The sequence below is a fragment of the Notechis scutatus genome, chromosome 2, assembly GCF_049901735.1.
Source record: "Notechis scutatus isolate UNSWTSFEM ecotype Mainland chromosome 2, rNotScu1.2, whole genome shotgun sequence".
Classification (NCBI taxonomy): Eukaryota; Metazoa; Chordata; class Lepidosauria; order Squamata; family Elapidae; genus Notechis; species Notechis scutatus.
This window is the reverse complement of record NC_142010.1, coordinates 15,471,345-15,492,640: the sequence shown is the minus strand read 5'-3', so window position 1 is coordinate 15,492,640 and position 21,296 is coordinate 15,471,345. Positions and strand designations below refer to the sequence as shown.

At 42.0% G+C, this 21,296-nt stretch overlaps 2 protein-coding genes and 1 pseudogene across 3 annotated transcripts in view; all 3 read left to right on the top strand.

Moving 5' to 3' along the window:
* Positions 1–2,980: 2,980 nt before the first annotated feature.
* Positions 2,981–21,296, top strand: part of LOC113427510 (uncharacterized) — a 124,972-nt gene continuing 106,656 nt past the window's right edge. Inside the window, exons 1-5 of the mRNA XM_087953451.1 lie at positions 2,981–3,063; positions 3,846–4,428; positions 4,685–4,796; positions 5,290–5,357; positions 6,508–6,637. Of these exons, the coding sequence (XP_087809577.1) occupies positions 3,949–4,428; positions 4,685–4,796; positions 5,290–5,357; positions 6,508–6,637 (790 nt within the window). The 5' untranslated portion in view covers positions 2,981–3,063; positions 3,846–3,948. The remainder of the gene's footprint in view (positions 3,064–3,845; positions 4,429–4,684; positions 4,797–5,289; positions 5,358–6,507; positions 6,638–21,296) is intronic.
* Positions 7,835–9,847, top strand: LOC148131829 (uncharacterized). Its single transcript, XM_087953553.1, has one exon. The coding sequence runs from the start codon at positions 8,269–8,271 to the stop codon at positions 9,013–9,015; it is 747 nt and encodes a 248-aa protein (XP_087809679.1). The 5' UTR covers positions 7,835–8,268; the 3' UTR covers positions 9,016–9,847.
* Positions 12,512–20,340, top strand: LOC148131828 (uncharacterized; annotated as a pseudogene). The gene is made up of 5 exons (XR_015748301.1): positions 12,512–14,288; positions 15,285–15,399; positions 16,345–16,412; positions 17,820–17,949; positions 18,462–20,340. The product of XR_015748301.1 is annotated as an uncharacterized LOC148131828 (transcript).

The following is a 21,296-nucleotide window of genomic DNA, read 5'->3' as shown; positions in this document are numbered from 1 at the left end:
GCCCCCTGACAAATGCCTGTGAAGATTCTCATACACACAGATCATGGCTGTCCCAGAAATAATTTTCCAAAAGGCAACTGGATTTTGTGTTCAATTCTCATCCAAGAAACATCTGAAAATGCTTCTTCAAAACTGAAGATGCTCCTTGGCTAAGAAGTGAAAATATCTTCAAGAAAGTAAAAAGTCCAGTTGCCTTTTGAAAAAGTGACTTTGGCAGCCCTTGACAAATATAGATGAGCAAAAGGGGTTTTCATATGTAAACATAGAGAAAGAAGACAGACATAGATATGTCAAGTAAGATAGAAATATTGCTAGCCTTTTTTTTTTTTAAAAAAAAGGTTTATTGGTTTTTAAAGACAAACAAAAACAAACAAAACATAAAAACATCCAACTTTCTTTCATAAATGTACAAGCAGTGTGTCGGTTGGTTTACAAATTTTTTGTGCATCCATTTCATAGTCTCAATTACAGTTACATTGCATAATAACTCATATTATCAATCAAAAATTGAATACCCTAGCATCACTATTAAACAATCATTTGACTATAATTTTATTCATTCATACTTTGTGAGATAACTATAATTTACTTAGTTTATTTTATAACAATTCATATAATCCTCCCAAATCTATCCTAAAAACATTTTATAGATATGATAACAAAAAAAGAAATACATCTTTACATATTCATTATTTTCTAAAATTCTAGATATTCTATTATTGTATTTTATTATCTAACCATTGATAGAAAAGGTCCCAAATTTTATAAAATTGTTTATCCTCTTGTTCTCTAATTTCAAATGTCAATCTACTCATTTCAGCACATTCCAATATTTTCTTCATAATTTCTTCCTATAATGGTATTTTCTCATTTTTCCAATTTTTAGCAAATACAATCCTAGCCGCTGTTAATACATTTACAATCAAATATTTTAAATCTTTACTGTATGTATCAGGTAAAATTCCCAATAAAAATATCTCTGGTTTTAAGTCTATGTGTTTCTTTGTCATTTTTTCCAACCGCATGCGGATTTTAGTCCAGTATTTTCTAGCGTCCTCACAGGTCTACCACAAAAAAAAAAAAAAAAAGAAAAGAAATATTGCTAGCCTGTGGGTAATAGGAAGAGACTAAAATTAGCAAGGTATGGTTAGCATTAAATTTACAAGAAAGGAGTAGAAATATATGTGTCTAATAAAGGATTTTGTGGGAAAAACATGCTGTCTTTGTATCTGCTTCCTCTACCACCATGAGAAAAGCCCTAACAATTGCTCATTGACAAAAATTTGGGTGGGGGACAAACTTCTTAGTTTCAGAGGCTCCTGCTGGATTGAAGCTGTTTATTCAAATAGTGCCCTTGGGTGATTCTATGTCAAAATGTAGAAAAGGCACCAATTCCAGTTTTCTGCCAGTTATTGTCCAATTTTCATTAGAGAAATGGAAATCAGAGTAGCACTCATACAAAATTAGACACCAATTGTACTTTTCTTCTTATTCATGATCTAGAGATATCCCTTGCTTTAAATTCTAGAAAGGTGTTAAGTTTCCTATTCATATTTCCTGTGGGTGATTGGTATTCAACCCCTAAATAAAACACATTTTTCCTCTTCTTTCCCCCACCCCATGGTATTTTAATTTTATATTCTCTTTTCCATAATCTGTTTATATCATTTTGCAGTTCGCCCTTTTCTCCAGTCACAGATAAGATGTTATTTCACCCACACTTCATTTGTCCTCCAAGTAGTCTTATTTTGAGGTAAAATTTCTGGAATATCCACAAGTTTCAGCTTCTTTCCCATTTTGGAATTAGTTTTCTTTTTCATCAGGATTATTTCCTTTGTCATAAGCAGCCACTCGCTGAGGTTTTCCGATTATTCTTAGGCACCGAGAGCCAAGAATTTGCCAAGTGCAGGTGTATATACAGAACTAGAGAACAAAAACACGATAGAAATCTCAATTTTCTTGATTGTGCCTTCCCTACCCATGTCCCACCAGCCCCATCTCTCTCTCCTTCAGGCTGGAGTTCGCAACAATCACAAGATACAAATTGTGTTTCTCAGAGAGCCTCCTTGTCTTCTGACCACCTGGCCATTTCTGACAGGATTTGGCTCCTTTTGAGGCCCCCTCCAAAGTCTGGGAACATTTCAGTGTAATTGTTCTTTAGGGAAACGAGTTCAAATGCTCCAGAGATTTTCTCCATCTCCACAGATGGTTCCTGTACAGGAAGGAGAGGAAGATGGGAGAGACTACCGCCTCTGGAGATGGCGATGCCTTTCTCGGGCAGGAACCGTTCCTCCTGTTCCCATGCCCATCATCCCTTCCCCTCCTCTTGGAAAGGTAAAAAAATGTTACTACCAGTTCTGTGGGCGTGGCTTGGGTGGATGTGGCTTGGCTTGGTGGGCATGGCAGGGGAAGGATACTGTAAAATTTCCATTCCCACCCCACTCCTGAGGGAAGGTTACTGCAAAATCCCCATTCCTTCCCCATCCCACTAACCTGCTTTCCTGCTCCGTTCTCCTGTGCAGGGCAACAAGAAGACCCAGCCAATCAGGCAGAGAATAGATGGGGGCAGGGCCAGTCAGAGGTGGTATTTGCTGGTTCTCCAGAACTGGTCAGAACCTGCTGAATACCACCTCTGCGAAACTCCCTTTCCTACCCTTTTGAGCAGGGCTCTTCAAACTTGACAGCTTTAAGACTTGTGGACTTCAACTCCCAGAATTCCTCCTCCAGTCATGTTAGCTGAGGAATTCTGGGAGTTGAAATCCACAAGTCTTAAACTTGCCAAGTTTGAAGACCCTTGCTCTTGAGCATGAGCACCTGCTTTTCACATAGACCCCTCCAGGAGGTGCCCTCTAAACAAGAGAAAAAGAACACCAAGCGCTTTTCCATTGAGCCACTGGAGGGCGACGATTACCGTGTGCTTTCCAGAGGAGGCTGCGAAGGAAGTGACATCACAGCCGTGCCGCTCTAGGACGCCGCGTTCTCTCCCTTTAACCCCTGGAGCGCCTCAAGGAGGCGGAGAGGCTACGGGAGAGTCTGGCGGGAAGGAGATCCAGACGTGCCCGGGTGAGCGGAGGTGGGGGTGGGGGGGGCTCTTCCCTGCAAAAGGAGGCGGAGGTAGGAGAGACCCGCGCCCGGCCCTCCTGCGGGTTGAACCCCCGGTCCATGCTCCCTAGTCGCCCTCTCCATTGCAGGGGGGTGCAATGGGCTCCCGCCTCGCTCGTGTCCGGGAAAGAGCCCGAGTGGGGCGAGAGGGGAGGGTCGGCCTTGCGGAGGCCCAGCAGAAGAAGAGAGAAGCCGGGCGGCTTCTCCAGCTGCCTCCTTCCCGGACCTGCTCGGGGAGGACCTCGGCCCTGCGCTGGGATGACCTGCTTGGGGCTGGGGCAGGTTGTGTGAATCTGCCTGCGTGTCAGAGGGAGACACCCCGGAGAAGGGAAACGGGGCATCCTTAACCAGGGTCATTTCCTGGCATTTCATTGGATTTGATCTAAACTTGCATGGCTTGTTCCCCAGTTTTGGGTTCAGCAGGTGGTGTAAGTCCTTCTTGGAGGGCAATGCAGTTTTTAAAAGGAAGCTTTTCCTTGTGATCAAAATAGATACAGATAACAGATAATCAGAGTTGGGAGGGACCTTGTAGGTCATCTAGTCCAACAACCTAAAATGCCCGCCAAATGCACACAAATCCATCCCCACATGCACACAAAAAAGAAAAACCCTATCTGCTAAATGCCAGTCCGATCGTTGACCAGCTCAGAAAATTCATTCCTTCACATGGGGATGACTTGTGGTTCAGTGTTTAAATGCTCCACTTTTTAAATACTTGGAATTTATTTTCTTTTCCATCTCAGGTGGAATTGGAAGTGATTTCTACATCTTCGCATATCAGCAAAAAATCTTGGCTAAAGACAGTCGGGGAAAAAAACCACAGAATTTCAAGAAACAGACCTATGAATGAAGCGTCTAGGAGATCAAGAAGATTCCTTGTACCCATTTGGAGTTGCTTTACTGGACAGAGAAAGGATGGAGACACAACCTTTAGGAAATGAGGGAAATGGAAACGGCCCTTTTGCTGGCAGCTGTGGGGACATCTGGGCAAGAACTGAACAGAAGATCATGGAGGAGGGAACCATCCTCCATTCAGAAGTTCAGCCCTGGAACTTAAGGAGCCTCCAATACCAGGAGGCTGAGGGTCCCCGAGGACTTTGCAGCCGACTCCACGACTTTTGTAGGCGATGGCTGAGACCAGAAAGACACACCAAAGCCCAGATGCTGGACCTAGTTGTTCTGGAGCAGCTCCTGGCTCTCCTGCCCCCAGAGATGGAGGGCTGGGTGCGGGAGTGTGGAGCAGAGAGCAGCTCCCAGGCAGTGGCCCTGGCCGAAGGCTTCCTCTTGAGCCAGGGGGAGGAGCAGAAGGAGCAGGTCAAGTTGAAGGTGAGAGACCTTCATCTCAGGATGGTTTTAGGGAATAAAGAATGTGTTTGGATTCTGCATCCCTCCCTCCAAGACTTCTCTGGCATTCAGACTTACATGGAAACCTTTTCCTAATCCTTGTAGGATATTGTTCCGTTTGTTTCTCATTCAGACTCGCTGATGGATATTGGGGGCTTTCCGATTTGTATTCAGAGAATAAGAATCAGCCTAATGTTCTGGAGTGTTCATTAACTCTTCTCCTTTCTCCTATTTTAAGTCTGTTGTGAAGATCAGAGGTCCCGAGGGATGGAGAAATCCATCAAATCCCTTTCAGGAGATGTTTTGGAGGAGGATCTCTCTGGAAGATCCAAGTCAGGACATCGCAGGAGGTAATTGAAGGTTCTCCCACTCCCCAGAGAAATCCCAGGTTCTCCTGTTTCCCCATTCCAGTGGTGGTATTCTACTGGTTTGGCTGAGCCGGTAATGGTGATGAGCAGCGGAGACCGTACCGGTTCTCTCCGATGTTCTGTGTTGGGACCATCGGCCCGCCCAGGCTCTCACACTAACCTTTATGTCCTGCTTTTGAAGTCCTGCAATTGCTGTGCGGCAGCTGCTGAAGCATCAGGGAGAGTGCAGGATTTCAGGAGGTGACTCAAAATGCCTCTGCAAAGTGTATATTTGGCGCATGCATGCAAAATGTGCATGCGCGCAAAGCACACCCACCAACCCACGCCCACCAAACCAGTGGTAAAAATATTTGAAACACACCACTGCTCCACTCCCCAGAGAAATCCCAGCTATCTCATTTTTTCTTTCATCTCTCTTCTGTAGAATAGTCCTATTATGTTAATTATGGATATTAAAATTTTGTCTCCCATGCAGTGATGAATAGAGTGAAGATAATGCCAGCTTATGATGGAATTGAAACAATCGTTGAACCTACAACTCAAGTAAGAGAAGCATAATAAAAAAATAAGGCTATCACAGTGTTAGCATCTGTTAAGTAGAGAGTGATCCTTTCAGTAATTCTTCGACATGCTATTGTGCAAGACTGCTGAATAATAACTGAAATAATCACATTAGCACATAACCATTTTTAAAAGGCCTAACTTTTTAATAAAATGTTAAAAAGAATCTCATCCCTCATTTTCTTCTGTAAATACAAGATGGAGTCACTGAGAAGTGGGGTTTCCAAGGCCCATCTGCCAGTTGATTCTTTCCATATGCAGAAAATCTTGAAGATAGACGAAAGATAGATAGATAGGCAGGCAGGCAGGCAGGCAGAGACAGACAGACAGACCCAGAAGGAAGCTATGGTTCCTTTCACTGAATGTGTGATGGCCCGGGGTGGGACACAAAGGCAACACAGATAATAAGAGTCCCTTTATTAGCTCTAACTTTGCCTCCAATGTCCAGGTTACCTTCTGGCTGGAGAAAAACTCTCCCAGGAACAGCCTTTGATTGCAGAGAATTAAGTCCAAAACATGAGTAACACAAAATGTAACTATAAATCCAATCAAGCCAAACTGAGGTAATTAGTTTGGCAGGGCAGAAGCAAGAATTCCAGATGTGAAGGCATGGCAAAACTCACACAGTTGGGAAGATGCCAGGAACAGATAAGCAAAGACAAAACACGATAAAGTCATGTTTGCTCCCAGCAGCTGCCGCAGTCAGCATTCACTTCTTTTAAATTTTCATTCCCAGGTGTGGCTAATGAAGGGAATCAGGGCCCTTTCTTTCCCTGTAAGCCAAGCAACTCATGTTGCTCTGTTCTCCGTTCCTCCCTGCTTGCCTTAGGATGAAGAGGGGGTGAGCCTGGGTCTTCCTCTGAACTCCCTCTCCCTTGTTCTACCTCTCTCCTGCTCTGCCCGGCCAGACTTTGCTCTTCCCCAGTTTCCTCCACAGCCAACAGAGCCACACTCCCGCTCCGTCAGCTGTTTGTCTTCCTCCTTGGATTTAGACTCTGACAGGGGCATGACAGAATGGCACTAAATATGTATATATGTATAAATATGTATATCTGTACTTGTAGTGATTTAAACAATAGGACAGATCATGTAAATTCCCCTGGTTTTATTCTGTTGTGTTTTCCTTGTTCAGGAGAGTCTTGTGTCCTTTGAGGAAGTGGCTGTGTATTTCTCTGAGGAGGAGTGGTCACAGCTGGATCCTCATCAGAAAGTGCTGCATCGGGAAGTCATGCTGGAAAATCATACGAATGTGGTCTCTCTGGGTAAGAGTTTGCTTCTCCCAGCAGTGTGTTCGGGAAGACATTCTGTAATTAAATGGTATCAGCAATATATTTTTATTATAATTTTATTAAAGCACTTTTATCAGAATAAAAACAATACAAGTTTTGAAGAGGAAATGAAGGTAGAGTAAGGTGATAAATAAGAAAAAAGTATAATAAAAGGAAAAAAGGAAAGAAGAATAGAACCATATTAAATGTTAAAATTTAGCTTCTTTCTCTAAGGTCACACAATAGTTTTTTACATAATGGCTCCTTTCTAACCTTCAAACTTACAGATCACAAATTCATTTTTTCTATTTTTTTTAGCAAGAATTCCAACAAGGGTTTTCAAGCACTAATCAATATACCATTTCCTGTAATCAAGTTGAATAAAATAGAACAGAACAACAGAGTTGGAAGGGACCTTGGAGGTCTTCTAGTCCAACCCCCTACTTAAGCAGAAAACCCTGTATTATTTCAGAAAAATGGTTGTCCAATCTCTTCTTAAAAACTTCCAGTGTTGTCAAATTCACAACTTCTGGAGGCAAATTGTTCCACTGATTAATTGCTCTGTCAGGAAATTTCTCCTTAGGCCTAAGTTGCTTTTCTCCTTGATTAGTTTCTACCCATTGCTTCTTGTCCTTCCCTCAGGTGCTTTGGAGAATAGCTTGACCCCCTCTTCTTTGTGCCTGCAGTTTGATCTTTGCCCCTAACTTTCTATCATTTTTATTTCTCCTTTCTTTGAAGGTAATAATGGGCAGGAAAATGAAAATTCCACAGAACCATTCCGAGTGATCCCTCATAAAGACATCCTGGAGAAGCCTGCAAATCAAAAAGTAGAGATGCATGAGAGAAACCAATCAAGTAATTGGAATCAGGAAAGTTCGTCTTCCATTGATGCTCCAGTGCAAGACTTTCTTGCCCAACAAGGAAAAATAAAGAAAAAATACATTATGAAAAATGTAAAACTATTCAAAGACAAATTAGTTGTGAATGAACATTATCCAAACCAAACCAAAGGACAAAGTAAAATATGCAGAGACAATGGAAAAAATTCCACTCTTTCTTGTGAAAATGGGTCCCATACACATCAGAAAAGCATCCAGGTAGGAAAGAAGCTATATACATGTTTGGAGTGTGGAAAGAGCTTCAAAAGAAGCAGTCATCTTATTTCCCATAACTGGATCCATATAGGGGAGAAGCCTTATAAATGTCTGGAGTGTGGAAAGAGCTTTTGTGAAAACATTTCTCTTACTGTTCATAAAAGGATCCACACAGGGGAAAAACCATATAAGTGCTTGGAATGTGGAAAGAGCTTCAGAACAAGCAGTCATCTTACTTATCATAATGGGATCCACACTGGGGAGAAGCCTTATAAATGCACGGAGTGTGGAAAAGCCTTTATTAAAAACAGCCATCTTATTTCCCATGCACGAATCCACACAGAGGAAAAGCCATATCAGTGCACAGAATGTGGAAAGAGTTTCAGAGAGAGCCGTTCCCTTACATCTCATAAAAGGATCCACACAGGAGAGAAGCCATATCAATGCACAGTGTGTGGAAAGACCTTTATTCAAAGCAGTCACCTTACTTCCCATAAGTGGATCCACACAGGGGAGAAGCCATATAACTGTATGGAGTGTGGAAAGGGCTTCAGCCAAAGGAGTTCCTTTATTTCCCACAACTGGATCCACACAGGGGAGAAGCCATATAAATGCCTTGAGTGTGGAAAGGGCTTTATTAAGAGCAGTCATCTTACCTCCCATAAAAGAATCCACACAGAGGAGAAGCCATATAAGTGCACGGAGTGTGGAAAGAGTTTCAGAGAGAGCCGTTCCCTTACAACTCATAAAATGATCCACACAGGAGAGAAGCCATATCAATGCATGGAGTGTGGAAAGACCTTTATTCAGAGCAGTCAACTTACTTCGCATAAAAGGAAACACACAGGGGAGAAGCCATATCAGTGCATGGAGTGCGGAAAGAGCTTCAGTCATAATAGTTCCTTTACTTCCCATAAAAGGATCCACACAGGGGAGAAGCCGTACAAATGCATGGAGTGTGGAAAGGGATTCAGTCAAAGAAGTTCCTTTACTTCCCATAAGAGAATCCACACAGGGGAGAAGCCTTATAAATGTGTAGACTGTGGAAAGGACTTCACTACAAGCAGTTATCTTAACTCTCATAAAAGGATCCACACAGGAGAGGAGCTTTTCAAGTGCATGGAGTGTGGAAAAGGCTTCTGTCAAATTTCATCCCTTATGAGACACAAAAGAATCCATTCAGGGGAAAAGCCATATAAATGTGTGGAGTGGGAAAATGACCTAATTTTCCATACACAGATCCATTTTGGTGCAAATCCATTTAAATTCCAGATTTAGTTGGTGAAATCTATGCATTTCCTATTTATGTATAGGAAGTGGGGAGGGGTTGAGTCCGCACTCGCAACTGGAAACCCAAGATAAAATTACCAATGGAAACACAAACAATGAACACACCTGTTTTAATACTAGTGTGGATTTTTCATATTAGTGTCAATATGACGGTGGCAAACACTATTTTGTATAAATAATGAAAATCTTTTTTTTCTTTAGGTTAACCTTGTTTCCAAATAGGGTCAATTCCAAGAAAATGTCTGTTTTAATTATCTCAGATTCTGGACTATGCAATTTTATATAAGATGTCAATATTGTAGTCTTGCAAGGGAATTTTTCACAAATTGTTCTTTCTACTTGATCCTCATTGTGGGAGAGTTATCAACAGGTAGACATTTTACATCTACACTCTTCCCAGAAATAGAAGCAGTAAAATTCCCAAGGCACTTCTTCAAAATGCTTTATTCTTCCTTCCACTATGGAAGACATGCAGATGGAAGTTCACCTAATCCATAGCCACTTCCCATAATTTGAACTTTTTACCTAGTCTTTCCCCCTCCTTTCTCATTCCTTAATATGTTCATAGTTTATCAGCAGACATTCACTTCTCTGTCCTCCCAAATGACCATGTGGAGAATTGAATCTTGACATACATGTTGATGTAGACTGTGGAAAGAGATTCAGGATGTCGAATTCTCACAAAAAAGGAATAAAAAAGATAAGCCTCTCAAATGCCTGTGCAAAAGACTTTTCAAGCATCAGGGCCATGTTATATCTATTGTGTCACAAGGGCTAAGAAAAAGTTTAAATTAGATTTAAATAAAATTAATTAAGTATCATTGGTGTGGTTATTTTCCAGTGATATGTTAAATCCTTTTTCACTTCACTGTATTAAAATAAGTACCTGAGAGCCAGTAAGCATTTTTTCTGGTGGAATGCAGAGTTTTGGTGTTGCATGGGAGGAGGGTTACAACAGCCTCAGTCTCATATTCACCAGAGACTGTTAATAAAGAAAGGGCGGGAAAGCTGTAGTTTCTCATTACAGACATGGAAATCAAATGGGCAATGTGAGGGGATTTTGCTTTCTAGGATTGGATATACTACAACATAGCAGATCTATACACAATGTGGCACAACCATTCTCCAACAACATGCTATTGCTATGGGTTAACTCCCATCTTTCCAGATCATGCACATTAGCATTGCCAAATAATTAGGTGTTTAATACTCAGTCCCAGCAAAAGTCCCAAAGTCTGTAAGGTACCATACCACCCTCACATTGGTTGGGATAAAGGACTGCTTCAATGTGGTTGATTTGCTGATTGTTTGATCAAGTCCAAGGAAGAATCCACTGAGATATGCTGCTCATCTTAGCTTCTGGTTCTAGCAGGTGACCAACGTCCCTCTTGCCTACCTGAAATAGTTTCCAATCTCCATAAAACAGTTTCCTTCCACTTGCCATTTTCTTGATCTTTTCTCATACACGCTTAGCCACTCTCTGTCTTGGTACCATCTTGTCTAAGCTAAGGAGCCGGGTGGGTATAGCTACCTCTGGATCTTGACAGCTGTGATTCAATTGGCCAGAAAAGTGGAAAATTGGTGTGGATGCTTATGAGCAAACGCTGAGTGGGAGGATGAATGCCTCAGTGTCAAAGCCAATCTCTGGTTTCTGTGGCTAGAAACATGCACAGCCCTTTGGGAAAAAGAAGGAACTGTGCAGAGCACTGGGCTGTTAGGGCAAAAGTGGTGCTGCCTGGTTGAAGAGGCTCTTCCCAAACGCAGGCAGCAACTCCAGATGCAGAGGAAGAACAACAAAATTAGCAATTTGAAGGAACATTGCTTTGAAATAGTTTTTCCATCACTTTTCCTCCATCATTTCTTCCTTCATTTGGTAATTCCATCTTTTCTCCAGTCACGAGACATCATTTCCTCCCCCCTTTGTGAAGTAAAATCTCTAGAACATCCACAAGTTTCAGTTTTTCCTCCATTTTGGTATCGTTTTTCTCATTTTTTTTTCTACAGCGTTATTTGTAGGCATCCAGAGCTAAGAATTTGAGAAGGGCAGCTGTGTGTATACTGAAGTAGAGAAATAACAACTGACAGAAGCCTCCCAATTCGTGATTGTCGCTTCCCTGCCTGTGTCCCATCTTCTGCCACATCAGGCCAAAGTTCAAAATAAGCTGTGTTTCCCAGAGAGGCTCCTGGCCCTCGTCTTCTGACAAGATTTGCTCCCTTTTGAGACTCCTCCAATCTTTGTAGAGCCTTCAGGGCGACGGTTCTTGAGGGAATCGAATTTGGATCCTCCGAAAAGATTTTTCTGCATCTCCACAGATGGTTCTTTGACAGGAAGATGGAGAAAGTGCCGCCTCTGGAGACGCCGCCGCCTTTCTCTTCTGACAGAGAGCCATTGATTACTCTTACTCCCACGCCCATCATCCCCATCATCATCATCCCCTCAGACGCTCTCATCCCTTCAGGCGCTCTCCTCTTTCCCGCCCTTGAAGCGACTCGTTGCGCGCAGAATCCACCAGGGGGCGCGCTCAGCTTCAGGAGGCAACTGAGCATGCGCCGGATTCTTCGGCGGGCATATGACACGTGCTGCCCTGGGCTTTAGTGGGAAGAGGGTTGAGGCACCTGTGCTATTTCTGTCCTTCCCCCCAACCCCCGCTGTGAGACTCCACTTGCTGTCGGAAAATGTTGCGCGGACGCGGAAAACGACGAGACTCCCGAGTTACGTGAGTGGTGTGCAAAGGGGTCCCGCGCTGGAGGGGTGCGTGGAGAGGGGCCAAGTCTTCCTCCGGGGTTGGAGTCCGAGGCCCATTTTCCCATGCAGGAGCCATGTGGGAGATTGAAGCAAAGGAGAGAAATGGGGGTCGCCCGAAAGGAAGGGTTGTTTTCCCCCATTTCCTGGAGGAGCCTCTGCATGGGGGGAGGGGTAGTCTTCCTCCTGGTTCTGGGTGTGGGGACTGGAACTGGGGTGGTGCTTCCCAGCCTTTCCCCATGATCGCAAAGCCGGCAGACAAAGAAGGGAAACGTTGCAGGGATGGAAGTGCAAAAATGGGGCTGAGTCGCAGCATTCGCACTGTGTGCCTCATATTGTTGTCAATATTGGCTCTTTTAAAGTGTGGGAGTTGAAGTTGAAAAAAGACAGGGTTAGGCTATAAACATGGGCACTCTGCTTCTAAGAATTGCATGAAAACAGAACAAGTTAAGCAGCAGCTGCTTTATTTATTCAGGTATTAGTCCTAGATATATATTGGATATATATTGGTTTGTTCATTTGGGTTACTGGAATTTGGGGTCAGGAGGACAATGGGTTTCAGCTGGCTAAAGCCGTACTATAAGTTCAAATGTTGATATATTTACTTATGAAATAGATTTATATAGCACTCATCTCAATTGCTGTTTGTGACCTGAGGCATTTAAATCTCTCCCTGGCTGTAGAGATCAATAGAATAAATGATTAGAAAATCGAAATCCAAAACACATATGAAATATATTTCTATAGTATTTTTATAAAAGTTTATCTAGAAGGATTCTCTTGAATTTCCCTCAGTGGCAGGGAGGGAATATTTTCTTCTTTTTCTTTGGGGAAGGATTCTCAGTAGTTAGTCACCTCGGGTTTCTAGGAAGTTCTTTGGATTTCCATTTTATAAATGTAAGCAGGAGATCCCTCTGAAGACCATCCCTGATCAGGTCATCCGCAGTTCAATCTGTCTTATGTGGGAGACTGAACCATCTTAAGGTACCTACTTTCAAGCCCTGTATTTTATGTGAGCTTGGCCTCAGGAATTGGTTTGCCAGTTTGGGCTCAGGGCAAATTGGCTGAAGCTGCCTTTGTATAATAGCGTGACTTTGTTCTTAAAAAGCAAACCCTAAAAATGGGAAATGAAGCATCTTAAGCCAGGGTCATTTGTTTGGCATTTCATTTGATTTGAATTCAATCTTCATAGCATTGTTAGAATCTTGTTCCTTCCAGATTCTTTTCACTCAGTATTATTCCATATTGGGGGGTCTGAAGCCCCTCAAAAAGATAAACTTCCTTGTTTGTGGAGAAGCCATTTTAAAATTTAATCTTTTTCACTCCCCCATGGCTCCAAGTACTTATCTGTCAAGGGCACGAAACATACAATATCTCAATGTTAAGCAGGAGGAAGGTACATACATATTCTGTAGTCTGTTTGTTAACCTTTTGGGGATTTGGCACATTGTATGAAAGCTGATTATAGAATAAAGGTAGACCTTACATTTTTAAAAAGTTAGCCTTCTCTTGGGAGAACAAAGAAATAGAAAATGCCCCAAAGCTCATTTGTTTTATAATCCAAGTTTGGGAATGTAAGCTAGAAAAATATTTTGCACCACACCAAGAAATAGTCACAGACGATGCATCTGCTCAATTCCACTGCAATCCTTCACCAGTTCAGGAAGATGCTCTTTTCCATGAGGATAAATGTGCTTCAGTGCTTAAATCCACCACCTTTGCATTCTTCGAGTTTATATTCTTTTCATCTTATTTACACAAACCAGAGTCGTTGGAACAAAGTTTGCAATACCAAAAAATTACCTCTTGTGCCAAGAGGGCTGGATAGCCTTCTGTGGTCAGTCCTGCCGCTACAGAAGAGGGCTCAGTATTGACTCGGCCTTTCATCCTTCTGAGGTTGGTAAAATGAGGACTCAGATTGTTGGGGTAATATGTTGAGATTATAAACCAAATAGTGCTGTAAAGCACTATAGGGTGGCATATAAGTCTAAGTGCTATTGGCATTGCTACCAAAAGGATCCTATGAATTGAAAGGTGTTTGGAGATTCACAGGATTCCGCAGACCTGTTTGGAATTGCATTACAGGACAGAGGAAGGAATGGAGGAACAACCTTCACCATGTGAGGGAACAGAAAAAGGCCCTTTGACTGTTGAGTCTGGCAACTGTGGGAAAATCTGGGCAAGAACTGGTCAGAAGATCCTGGAAAAAGAAACCATCATCCGTTTAGAGGTTCAGTCCTGGAACTTCAGAAACATCCAATACCAAGAGGCTGAAGGTCCCCGAGGACTTTGCAGCCGACTCCACAACTTTTGTACGCAATGATTGAGACCAGAAAAGCATACCAAGGAGCAGATGCTGGATCTGGTTGTTCTGGAGCAGTTCCTGGCCCTTCTGCCCCCAGAGATGGAAAGCTGGGTGCTGGATTGTGGAGCAGAGACCAGCTCCCAGGTGGTGGCCTTGGCAGAAGGTTTCCTCCTAAGCCAGGCAAAGGAGCTGAAGGAGCTGGTCGAGTTGCAGGTAAGATGTCTGCCTTGCGAGTCCAGAAGAGAATAAAGAATGTGTTTTTATTCTTCACCCCTCCCTCCCAGACTTCTCCTGTCTTCATGGAGAGGTTTCCCGAATTCTAGGAGTACATTGTTCCATTAACCATTCTAGAACAGGGGTTGCCAACCTTTTGGAACTCAGGGACCACCAAACTCATAATTTTAAATCCCGCGGACCAGAGACCCTGGGAAAATCCCCCAAAAAGTCTGCAGGAAATTTATCCACTTCATTTTCCTACTGATCGATCATTATTTTGGATCACAGGATACTGTCTCCAGCTCCATTTGCACCGGGGGGGGGGGGACACGACGACTTTTGGCTTCATGTAAGGAAAGTAGCAAAAGTCTTTCTTTCTCTCCCCCAAATTCCGCCAGAAATGAATCTTTATGAGACTCATTGCTGGTGGAATTTGGCACCGGCGCAGCCTCTTGGAGCAGGATACCTTGCAGGGTCCCAAAGACTCATTTCTGGCAGAGTTTGGCCGAGAGAAAGAAAGACTTTTGCTGCTTTCCTTGTGTGCAGCCAAAAGCAGAAGAAAAAAGAAGTGGAAAGAAGCAACCCAGTGGCCAAGCCAGGCACATGGGGAGAGAGGGGCAAGTTCTGCCTCCCTCTGCTCTTTTCCCCCTCCCCTCACTACCTCATTTTGTTCACAATGCAAGCGACACAAGCCTTGTGTTCTCACAGGCCATGTGTGCGGCATAGCCTTGAGTTCCCACGCAGCCTGGTTTAATTGCTTTGGGGTGACATTTCTCTGCAGATCACCAACATTTTCTCGCGGACCACCAGTGGTCCCCGGCCCACTGGTTAGCAACCATTGTTCTAGAATATAAATTGGAGACAGGTTTTTGTTTTTTATATTGCAGGATCTGTGATAGATATTGGGGGCATTGAAGTTGTGTTTAGATAACATGAACCAACTTCATGTCATGTGATATGTTAATTTTTCTTCTTTCTCCTTCCTATTTCAAGTCCTTCACTGTGGAGATCACAGATCCTAAGTCACAGAGGAATCCGTCAAAACCCCTTCAGAAGCAGTTTTTCAGGGGGAACTCTCAGGAAGATCCAAGTCAGGATACCTCAAGAGGTAATCAGAGATCCTTCCTTTTCTAAGAGAAATCCCAGTTATCTTACATTTTCTATATCTTCTGTAGAATGCCTCTTCCAGGTGAATCTGAGTGCTGCCACCACCAGGTTGGCCTTCCAAGCGGAGTAATTACGGGGAGGGGAGGCAGTAAATCCAGACGTGCTGTGTGGCCACCATCCCCATTAAGGCTGTGGGCAAGCAATAGAAATGGGACAGAGTGACCGGCCGATCATGGGGGGGCTCGTCCTTGCAGCCATGGCACCAACAGGCGGACGCGGAGGCACGGGGGTGGTGGGAAGCAGGCGATCCAGATACACCTCTTTAATGGTACATTTAAAGGGAATAATATTTTGATCCTCATACAAGATTACTGCAGAAAGAAAGAGCTATTCTTTCCAGTTCAGGAAAGGAATTGTGGAGGAGTCTTAGGGCAAGAATTTTAGGGCTTTCTGCAAAAGAGAAGAAGTTGGGTCTCCGAATGGTCCAAAAATGGTGAGCCAAATACAATAACCTCAATCAACAGGTAGACAAGGGAATTGGTAAGAAGCTCAAGTATGGATCAGGTCGGCAACCATTATTTCCTCAACTGGAGGACATCAGCTGTGAATGTATTGCTGACAGGAGAGCACAGGCTTTGGTAGTGCGCAGGGCTGATATTCAAGCATTTGGCCTTGCAATGGCACCAGAGTTCGAAATATCCCCAGAAGAATTCAAAGCATGACAACACGGGCTGTATGACTTCCTTCAGCGATATAAACTGTCTCTTGTGTGCGTGGTGGGAGGTGAGTTGTCCAGCTCATCTGATCATCCTGATACCACGTTTCCCCCAAACAGAAGCCCTAATGCATCTTTTGGAGTCCCAAAAAATATAAGACCGCAGGCTTATTTTGAGGGTAACATGGCATTTTATTAATTATCCATTTAAAAATTCTGTCTCCCTCACAGGGAAGAATAGAAGAGAGTTGACTCCTAGTTATGATGGAGCTGAAGCAATAGTTGAACCTGAAACTAAAGTAAGAAAAGAATAATACAAAATATGTATCACAGGATTAGCATCTGCTGAAGAATCATCCTATTAATAATTTTTGACATGGAATTGTGCAACCCCACTCAATAATCAGTAAAAGAATCACATTGCCACTTTACCATTTTTAAAAGAGCTTTGTTTATAACCAGTGGTAGGAAAAGTAACCACACAAAAGTTGAGACAAACCGGATTGTAAAAATACAAAGAGGACCATATCAAGCCACTTTTGGCCTGCAAAACCATTTATAATCATCCGATTTGTGCCTGGCTTTAGGGTCCAAAGGATCCAGCTTTGGGTAGGATGAAAATACTCTTCCCAGGCAGCTTTCTCCTCTTCAGCCAAGAGGAGCTACAAGTTGGGCTACAAATAGTGGCTTCCTTGTAAGGAGAAGCAGAAACAGAGTTATATTGGATATTGATGACACTCCACATAAATTCCTGTTGATCATGGATAGGTCTCACCGTTCCGATTAATGAACTCAAGCAAATCATAACTCCGAGGCATGAATTTTCCTCAAAGAACTTCTTTATTGGATACATCATGTTGGCACAATTAAATGCAAAACCAACTCTAAATATTTCCCGCAGTTTCAGTATAATTAAAACAGGAAATAATCCCCAAATATCACAGGTCACATTGGCCAATTGGGCTAATTGGTGGACTCTCCAGACACTCCTCCCTGACTCCATCATCTGTAGAGATGACCCTGAGAAAGTTCTGTACTGTGTCTAGCAAAGCATTCCATTCTCTATCCCCCACCCACCCCGGAATGTGGAAACTGGAATAGGAAAATGACTTCTGCCAGGTTCAATTAGAAGATGACAATAGGATTGTTCCTTCTTAGGGACAGTACATTCCTTTTACTTAAATGGTATTTTTTCTGCAAACCCAGGATGGGAGTCAGTTATAGCAATAGCATTTGGCTTATGTACTACTTTATAGTGATTCACAGCACTCTAACTGGTTTATAGAGTCAGCATGTTGCTCCCAACAACCTGGATCCTGATTTTACTGACTTTGTAAGAATGGAAGGCTGAGTCAACCTTAAGCCGATCAGGATCGAACGCCTGCCGATCAGCAGAGTCAGCCTGCAATAATGCATTCTAACCACTGTGCCATCATGGCTCGGTGTTGGTGTTCTCAAGGTCCACCTGCCAGTTGATTTTCTTCAAATGCTGAAAGTGTTGATGATGAATTAATGCCTGGAGATTAGACAGGCAGATAGACGGATAGATAGATGGATGGATGATAGACAGACAGACAGAAATGGAAACTTGGATTCCTTTCACTAAATAGCATAGAAAGTGTATATCTATGATTGGGATGACTTAATAGGGTAGACCTTATAAATTGTCCTGACTTCTGTTTTTTTCTTTTGCGTCCTTTGAGGAGGCGGGTCTTGTGTTCTTTGAGGAGGTGGCTGTGTGTTTTTCTGAGGAGGAATGGTCTCAGCTGGATCCTGACCCAAAATTGCTTTATTGGGAAGTCATGCTGGAAAATCATAGGAACGTGGTCTCTCTTGGTAAGGGTTTCCTTCTCCCGAGGTAGAATGTTTGGGAAGACATTTTGTAATTAAATATATCAGCCCTTTCTGTTTTTATTATTTATTAAAAAAAATTTATCAGATTAAAACAATACAAGTTTGGAAGTGGAAATAAAGAAGATTCAGTAAGTTGATAAATGAATAAGAAAAACATATAATACAAAATAGTAATCTTAAGGGAGTGGCTAAAGACACCCGGCTTCTCAGCCAGAAAGCCCAAGTTTGAGACCCTAGTGCTATGTGACAGGGTGATCTCCCCTGTCCGAGCTCTTGCCCTTCTAGAGTTTGAAAGCCTGCAAATGTGACTAGAAAAATAACCACTTTGGTGGCATTCTCTGTGCCTCAGCATATAGTCACATTGGCCAAATGACCATGGATCGAAGTCCTTTGCACCTAAAAAGATTGAAGCAGCTTCTTTTTCATGATATTCAAAGTTCCTGCAGTTTGCTATTTTTCCCTAAAGTTATTTTCATTTTTTGTTTCTGATGAAGGCAATAATGGGGAGGAAAATGCAGATCCCGAGAAACTATTCCAGACGATGAGTTGTAAATACAGTACAAAGAACCCTGCAATTCAAATGGAAGTCAAAAGCCATGAGAGAAACCAGTCAAATAATTGGAATCAGGAAAGTTCATCTTCCATTCAGGCACCAGAGAAGGACTCTGTGGCCCAGCAACAAAGAATAAGGAACAAATATGTAGGAAAATGTATAAAACTATTCAAAGACAAATTAGATATAAATGAACATTATCAAACCACAGAAAAAGATTATATATATAGAAAGAATGGGAAAAAATTCAAATGGATGTTGGCTCTGCCTCATAGAAATGCATCCCTTAAAAGAATCCACACAGAAGAAAACCAATGGATGGATTGTGAAAAGACCTTTGCTCAGAGCAGCCTACTTATTTTCCATGACAGGATCTGCAGAGGAAAGAAGACATATCAATGCATGCAGTGTGGGAAAAGCTTTACTAAGGGAAGTAACCTAACAAGTCATAAGTGGATCCACACATGGGAGAAGCCTTATACATGCATGGAGTGTGGAAATAGTTTTACTACGAACAGTCAACTTACTTGCCATAGTAGGATTCATACAGAGGAGAAGCCGTATACATGCATGGAGTGTGGAAAAAGTTTTACTAGGAACAGTCAACTTATTTACCATAGTAGGATTCATACAGAGAAGCCATATACGTGCACCGAATGTGGAAAGAGCTTTATTATGAACACTCAACTTACTTACCATAGTAGGATTCATACTGGGGAAAAGCTACATAAATGCACTGAATGTGGAAAGAGCTTTACCTGGAGAGTCAACTTACTTGCCATAGTAGGATTCATACTGGGGAAAAACCGTATAAGTGCACTGAGTGTGGAAAGAATTTTACTACGAACAGTCAACTTACTTACCATAGTAGGATTCATACAGGGGAGAAGCCATATAGATGCATTGAATGTGGAAAGAGCTTTATTAAGAAGAGTCAACTTACTTACCATGGTAGGATTCATACTGGGGAAAAGCTACATAAATGCACCGAATGTGGAAAGAGCTTTACCTGGAACAGTCAACTTACTTACCATAGTAGGATTCACACAGGGGAAAAGCCATATAGATGCATTGAATGTGGAAAGAGCTTTATTAAGAACTGTCAACTTATATACCATAGTAGGATTCATACAGGGGAGAAGTTATATAGATGCACCGAATGTGGAAAGAGCTTTATTAAGAACAGTCAACTTACTTACCATAGTAGGATTCATACAAGGGAGAAGCCATATAAGTGCACAGAGTGTGGAAAGAACTTTATTAAGAACAGTGCACTTACCTACCATAGTAGGATTCATACAGGGGAGAAGCCATATAGGTGCACCGAATGTGGAAAGAGCTTTACCTGGAAGAGTCAACTTACTTGCCATAGTAGGATTCATACCATGGAAAAACCGTATAAGTGCACCGAGTGTGGAAAGAGTTTTACTACGAACAGTCAACTTACTTACCATAGTAGGATTCATACAGGCGAGAAGCCATATAGATGCACCGAATGTGGAAAGAGCTTCATTAAAAACTGTCAACTTACTTACCATAGCAGGATTCATACATAGGAGAAGCCTTATACATGCATGGAGTGTGGTAAGAGTTTCATTAAGAACAGTCAACTTATTCGCCATAGTAGGATTCATACCACGGACAAGCTATAAAAGTCCATCGAGTGTGGAAAGAGCTTTACCTGGAACAGTGAACTTACTTGCCATAGTAGGATTCATTCAGGGGAGAAGCCATATAAGGGCATGGTGTGTAGCAAAGCTTTTATTAGAAACAGTTATCTTAACTCAGAAAAGGATCCACATGGGAGAAACATCAAGTGAGGAAAATGATTTACTAAGAGCAGAAAGTTATATCCCGTAGAAGGAGCCATACTGGAGAAGCCTTATAAATGCATGGAGTGTGGAAAGACATTTCTTGAAGCAATCATCTTAATTCCTATATCAACTTACCTTCTTATAACTTAAGGTATTGTTCAAGTCAAGGGATAATGGATAGGAAAAAAAGGGGGGGGGGCGATTCTTTAAGAAAATATTTAAACTAAAATGTGTATTAACATTAGAAATATATAGACTGGTTAACATCTGTATGTACTATGATAGCTTAATAGTGATTAAATATTTTAATACAAATAAATATGAAGAGTGAAATATGTATAAGAACTAGGTATTAATTGGAAAATTATAGAATGAATGATGGTATTAACATGCCAAAATAATATAATGATTAGTAGTGAAATAATAAAATTAATAATAATAAGAAAGGAAGTTCTTTTTTAAGTCTGACCTTCACAAATGTCAGCCCCGAAGAGCTGAATTTACCAAGTGCAAGCAAACAATGGGCATGTGGTGTTTTAATTATGAAAAGTGGATGTTTACAGTTGTACTTGATCTTGTTATTTGATCTTTGCCACTTCTATTTCATGTGAATAAGGGGAAATTTCTTCTTCACATTTATCCCACTTCCATTTGATCACGGTAGAGAAAGCCTAAATCCCCAATAAAAGATCAATAAAAAATTACTTTTAAGCATAGGGTTGCTAACAAAGCCACAAAATGGTCCACATGGGAAAAGTGTTATAAATGTATTGAGTGTAGAAAGAACAGAAAAAACTAAGAAGAGAAACCTTATATCCCACAGAAGGATCCACACGGGAGAGGCGATATAAATGCATGGAATGTGGAAAGAACTTTTCTTGGAGCAATCATGTTAATTCCTATAACAAGGTTCAACATCTTTGACATTTGGGGGGTGGGAAACTTCAGGAGGAACAATGACT